The sequence below is a fragment of the Gavia stellata genome, chromosome 6 (genome assembly GCF_030936135.1).
Source record: "Gavia stellata isolate bGavSte3 chromosome 6, bGavSte3.hap2, whole genome shotgun sequence".
Lineage (NCBI taxonomy): Eukaryota > Metazoa > Chordata > Aves > Gaviiformes > Gaviidae > Gavia > Gavia stellata.
This window is the reverse complement of record NC_082599.1, coordinates 46,271,206-46,277,205: the sequence shown is the minus strand read 5'-3', so window position 1 is coordinate 46,277,205 and position 6,000 is coordinate 46,271,206. Positions and strand designations below refer to the sequence as shown.

Below are 6,000 nucleotides of genomic sequence, written 5' to 3'. Positions count from 1 at the left end.
GAGGAGCAGCGTTTGCCACCCCCGTGCTCGGCCCCGCCTCAGGAGGGGGGTTTCCGCCATGAAGGCGGCACCGTCGACCCGGTAAGAGGACGAGCGCAGCGAGGCGGCGCCTCCTCCCCTCCTGCCCGGGAGTGTCGGCACGCCCGGCCGCGCAGGGCCCCCTCTTCGCCCCGGCTGGGAGCCGCCCTCACGCCGCCGCCCTCGGCCGCCTCCCGCCCTGCGCCTGCGCCGGCCGCGCCGCCATTACGCCCTGCGGCGGGCGCCTGCCTCTTTCTGTGAGCGGCGCGTTGCGGGCAGGCGGCGCTGGCGGGGCTTAGACGAAGCGTCGAGGGACGGATCGGTGGACGACAGACGGGGCGAGGGTAGAGGGAGGCTGGCGCGGGAGCGGCTTGGGGGTCTGCTGTGGTCGCGGGGGTGGTGGCTGCGTGTTATGGGCGGTCGCGGCGCGGTCCTTGAGGCGGGGGAGGTGTGGGGCTGCTACCTCCTCCCCGCTCCGTGGTGAGGGGCTGCGCCGGGGGCGGTGGTGGGGGCTCGCTGGCCGCCGTAGGTTTTCCCCAGGCGGCCTGGGCTTGCTTTCTTCAGGCTGGGCTCCCCCGGGGTGACCCCTGCGGCGGTAGCCTGAGAGAGGTTGTGCTCCCCTCCTGGTCGGGCTAGCTGGGATGCTGGTAAAGGTGCACTGGTGAGTGGATTTTGTGGATTTTGTCGCTGTCTCTAGGCTCCTGTGATGCCACAGTTAAGGTCAGGGAAAGTGGTAACTGTCAGGGAGGTGAAGTTAGCTGACAGGATGGTCACCAGGCCAAGCTCTCTGGGTGCGGGCGTGGGACGCGAGCCAGGGAAGGTGGTGGTCAGGCAGAGTCCTCACTTGGCACCAAAGAGAAAACCTGAGCAGCCCTTATCTTCCTGTCTGCAACCTGCCATGCTCTCCAGCATTTCCTGTGAGCAATTTGCTCCTCTTGCGCCCATGCAGAAGGAGCAAGGCAAGAGTAGCCAGAGACTCCGAGGTAAAAAAACCAAGGGGATACAGTGCAGGAGGGCTGCCAGAAGCAAGAAGGGTGTAGGTCTGCCAATTTCAGACACTGCTGTATGTGAAGATTGGCAGGCAGCAACCATGGCTGCAGCAACGTGCTGGGAAGAGACTGTAAGGAGAGGGACAGGACAAGGTCAACAGCTATTTTTCTCAGGACATACTTTGCAAAAGAAATTCTCGGCAGGAATTGAAAGGAGAGAACATAGCTCAGAAAGACTGAACCTCTCAGGTTTCCAGGAGAGTTCAGGGAGCTCAGGAAAAAAAGACAAATATTCCTATATGGAAATAAAATTACAAATCCCATCCTCAGAGGAAGAAATTGAGAGTACAGAGAGACATGGCATTTCCTGTGTGCCAGAACCAGAGGTGCTGCAGCCCAGAAAGGGCACATGTAGTACTGAAATGAAAAGCACTGACTCCATAATGATACTGAAAATGCAAATCCCAGATCTTAAGAACAATTTGGGGACTCGGGAATCCTTGTCTGAACCAAAACCTCGGGAAGAGGTAGATATGCCAGAGAAGTTGGATGGGTGTTCTTTAATTGGATCAAGAAAGCCAGGGACACAGGAGAAAGGAAAGAGATGCTTGAGCAAGAAAGGTGGGTCATCTTTGATGCAGCTAAAACTACAAGGTCCCAGAGAGAGGGGTAGGTCTGCCTTGCTAGGACTGCATACACAGTGTCCAGAGTCCAAGAAGGGAGCTGTGAGTCTGAGGAAGCGGGGCAGAAATGCACTGGTGTCACAGCGGCTACAGGCTCTAAGTAGCCAAGAACAACCAACAACCAGAGGAAAGGTGCACAAGTGTTGCATGAAAGACGAGCAGCAGAGCTCAAACCCTCAGAAAGGAGCAGACAACCTGGAGGAAAGTGGTAAGCACGTGTGCCCCATTGTAGAAATCAGGTGCAGAATTTGGGCTCCCAGGGCAAGGGACTGGTGCTGTAGTAAGACCCCATTAGAAAGTGAAAAAACAGGAGATAATTTTTCTTTTGCAGATGTGTCTGTGTGGGACAAAGTCATGGGGGCAGGACAGAGTGGCCTGTACGCTATCTCACAAGTGACTCTTAGTGCGTGGCTGCTAACTTAGCTCAAGAAGTGTAAAGATAAGAGTTAGGGTCTGCTTTACAAGACTGTGAAACCAGTCTTAGAAGAAAACAGATTTTTAGGAAGAGGAAAGGCTTTTCTTGAAGGAGAAAAGCAGTTCTTTCACACAAAGGAGAGGAAACCGGATAACCTTTTGGTGGGTGGGGGGAGGAAGGGGGACTGGCAGCAACAGGCCCTGTGTAAGAAATATTTTTTTTTCCTCAAAACCAGTCTGTTCATTTGTGTGTAGAAGGTCAGGCACAAGCAGGAAAGGAGGCAGTAGTTTCAGCAAAGCCAAAATAAAAGATAGTAAATTCTTCATTAATCTGTGTATTATTTGATTATTTTTGAATATGTATCATGCTGTCTTCTTTTAGTGCTTGCCTTTATAGGATGCTGGTTTTTGTTTTCAGAACTTTCTGCTTTTTAGTTGTTATTCTCTGCAAAATCCTACAAGCTATAGAAACAAAGATTGTATTTTGGTATTTTAAGAGAGCGTTGTATCAAACTGGAACAATTTTGAAAGTCTCATTTTTTTCAGGACAATTGTCTAAAATACATTCTTTTTATTTTCAAAGTAGATACATTCAAATGACAAATATTTGCTGTAGGTTATTATTAAGAAATATTTTATCTAGAAACCATATTCTGAAAAACTGAGGTATTAAAATTGTATCTTACTGACTTTGAAAACTAAGATCTAAAAAAACAACATTCTGCTAGTACATTCTTAAGTCCATTCTCCAGATGAATTTTTCAGATGTACAGTTTTTTTACATAATCTGTATTTGCTTTTAAATAAAAAGTAGTAGTTTATAAAAATGCAAGTCCTGCCGTTTTTCTGGATCTTCTTGAACAGTCTGATGCATTTGGTTGGACTATATATCTGAAATAAATTACTATATTCTTATGAACAAGCTTTCCTGTTACAGAGACTCTACTGTGTAAACAAAAGATTTTTAAGGCATCTGCATTTTGTTGCCAGACGTGCTCTAATTTGGTTTCCACCTGTGTTTTAAATATACAACTTCCAGTGTCGTTATGACACCTTAAGGTTCTGTTCATCTTCGCGTTTGTTTCTGAAGACAAAACATCATTTGTTACTGTAAGTCTGCTAATAGTGCTAATTTAAAAAAAAAAAATTGGTAAAACTTTACAGAAATGTTTTAGCCTTATATAGTGTCGTGTTCTTTCGTAGCCTTGAATGTTTTTTGTTCTCTTTATAAATACTGCAATGGGGTAGTCTTTTTCCCTTAGTATATTCTTTAATGACACTTCTTTTGGTTTTTAATCAGCAAAGGAAAAATGGAAGGCAGTTGAGCAAGACGCCGGTAGACAGGCTGTGAAGAAGCTTAAGACAAATCGAAACAGATCAGAAGATTCTGAGGAAAAGGAGCCTCGCTACTCTAAATCTCCTGTGGTTGGTACTTTAGGTGGGACTCAAAGCAAGAGCTTTCTGTGCTATCCTGTAACAAAAAAGTCTGGTGTGCAGTATAAAAAAAGGAAATCCAGGACTGATCAAATCAAGTGTTTGCAAAGTTTTAGTGTGACTACAGCTGAAAAAGTGAGAAATGTATCCGCAAAATGGGATGCTGAACATTGCAGAAATGCCCTAAACCATTGCAACAGCTTGCTCTGTGCAGTGGAAAAGAATCCATTTGTGAGACTGGAGGCCTGTAGTTACATCAATACATTTGTGAAGTCTTCAGCTAGTGGAACTACCAGCAGTTATAAATTAAGTGGATTCTTCCATGTAGCCCAGGATAAAAGAAAGCGTGTTTTTCCTGATGGTACTGTAGAACAGAGTGATATGAATTGCAGCACTAGTAGAATGCAAAATGAGAGATCACCCATAAAAGGTGGTTTAATGTTTAATAAAGAAAAAACTCAAAACAGAAAAGGGTGTTTTTCATGCTGTCAAAGTGAAAACAGTAACTGTTTAAGGGGAGAAAAGTGGAGTATTGGTAGAAAGCCTAGAAAAAAGATTAAAATCACTGAGAAATCAGCAGTGCAGAATATTTTCACAGACATGGCTAATGAATGCAGTGAGTGTGAGTTACAGACAGAAGCAGCAGTTGCCGTGTCAAGCTCCTTTGCAGTCTTAGGACTAAATCATAAAGAAATTACTCTGTCAGGTTCATGTGATCATACATCAGATCTTCATACAGGAAAATATACTTATGAAGCACAAAATATGTCAGTCTGGAGAAAGAACACTACTAAATTACTTGCATATGAAGATGGTTTTAATAAGACATCTGAGCTCTCTGTAATAGCAAAAGGAGAAAATTCAAACAGTGGGGCACATCATTCTGCTGCCTCAGGTAGCCTGAGAGTGCTAGCTCAGGTCCGTGATGTTTCTAATTGTCACAAAAGCAAGACAGATGAAAAATTGAGCGAAGTTAATAAGAAATTGCAGCAGTTTACCTGTCAAAGAACAGTACCTATGACTGGTAAAAATGTTTGGCCTTTTGAATCTTGTGCCAGGACTTCTGAATGGGTTCGTAAAAATCATGGGTCCATCTCGGAAGGAGAAAGACTTTTAAGGGCTGCCTTCAAGGAATCCTCTCATAAAAGCAGTGTTAAAGATGTAGGAAACAGTGCTGTGACTGGGAATTTGAGATGGTTGGATTTGCATACGTCATCGGCAGAAAGTAACAAAGAATCTACACATAAACTAATGGATCCAAATACTGAATGTCTGACTTCACTTGAAACACCAGAATCCTCTTCCATGGGTATTTATGAGACTTTGAAAATGAGCAATGAAAAAGTGGAATCACCAGTTAATATGGATAGAAGTGCCGTGGCTTTTAACCATGATGATGTGCAAGAAGTTAAAGCAGCCTTGAATTTTACAAGAAAACAAAAAAATAAAGGAGCTATAACAAAAAGAAAACTCTCTGTGACAGTCCAGAATGATACATCTACAGGTAACACAAACAGAATAAACTTCAGCCATAAAGCATCAGTAGGGAACCAGACATTTTCTGATTTAAAGCTAATGAAAGTATTAAACACTGGAAACCTGTCAAAATTCAAAATTCCTTTATGCAGAAACAAACCTGAATCCAGGAAACTGGAACCTGTCCATTCATTTGAAAGAAAAACCTGTAGTCCACTGGAGGTTCTTGACAGCACTAGTGTTTCAAGAAGGCAGAAAACAGGTGAAGAGACTTCTTTGGTAAATTCCGAGCAGCAGCCTCTTTCTGTCATGAGTGATGCTACATCTACAGCTTCCGTGAAGAAAAAAGCAGTTGAGATCAGCAGTAATGACTTTAAGCATGATAGCTCTGAAAACCTTTCAAATGAGATGTCTGTGCTTCCTGAACATTCTTCTTTATATCCACATCCTTTTCTTGACAGACAACTAGAGTCATCTGTGCCTGATTTCAGTGGTACTGAATGTGTGCTAAAATCTAATTTTCCTGATCATTCTTGGAATGCAGTTCACCACCCTGTTGTATTAGAAATAAATGATGATAGCAAATCAAAAGGGAGTAATTCGCAACACAAAAGTCAAGATTTTCTAGATACTGTTGAAGCTTATGAAGAAGATGTTCTTGTCATTGATGTGATTCAGGATGACCCGGACCTTTTTGGCACCAATAATGAAGAGGAGCTTGCAATTGCAGACTGTGAAAATTGTCCTGTGAAGGTATCCTATACTAGCATCTGCATTAAAGACGAAAAGGAGGATCTTAAGCCTGAGTATCCTGTTATCTCAGAAAATAGAGATTCAGTAGATGATAATTTTAGGTATGCATATCATTCTTTTTATTACAATAATCCTAAGTACTTTGTTCTCATAGCGGTATACTTTGGTTGTAGTGGTCAGGCTTCCTTACAGAATTTCACTAATTTCTGGGTTGATTTTAAGTGTCAAAATTT

At 43.7% G+C, this 6,000-nt stretch overlaps 1 protein-coding gene across 1 annotated transcript in view; it reads left to right on the top strand.

Annotated features, from left to right (window-relative positions):
* Positions 1 to 724: 724 nt before the first annotated feature.
* The window catches only part of TOPAZ1 (testis and ovary specific TOPAZ 1), a 43,634-nt gene continuing 38,358 nt past the window's right edge, over positions 725 to 6,000 (top strand). The window contains exons 1-2 of the mRNA XM_059819046.1: positions 725 to 1,898; positions 3,405 to 5,868. Coding sequence (XP_059675029.1) covers positions 725 to 1,898; positions 3,405 to 5,868 — 3,638 coding nt within the window. The remainder of the gene's footprint in view (positions 1,899 to 3,404; positions 5,869 to 6,000) is intronic.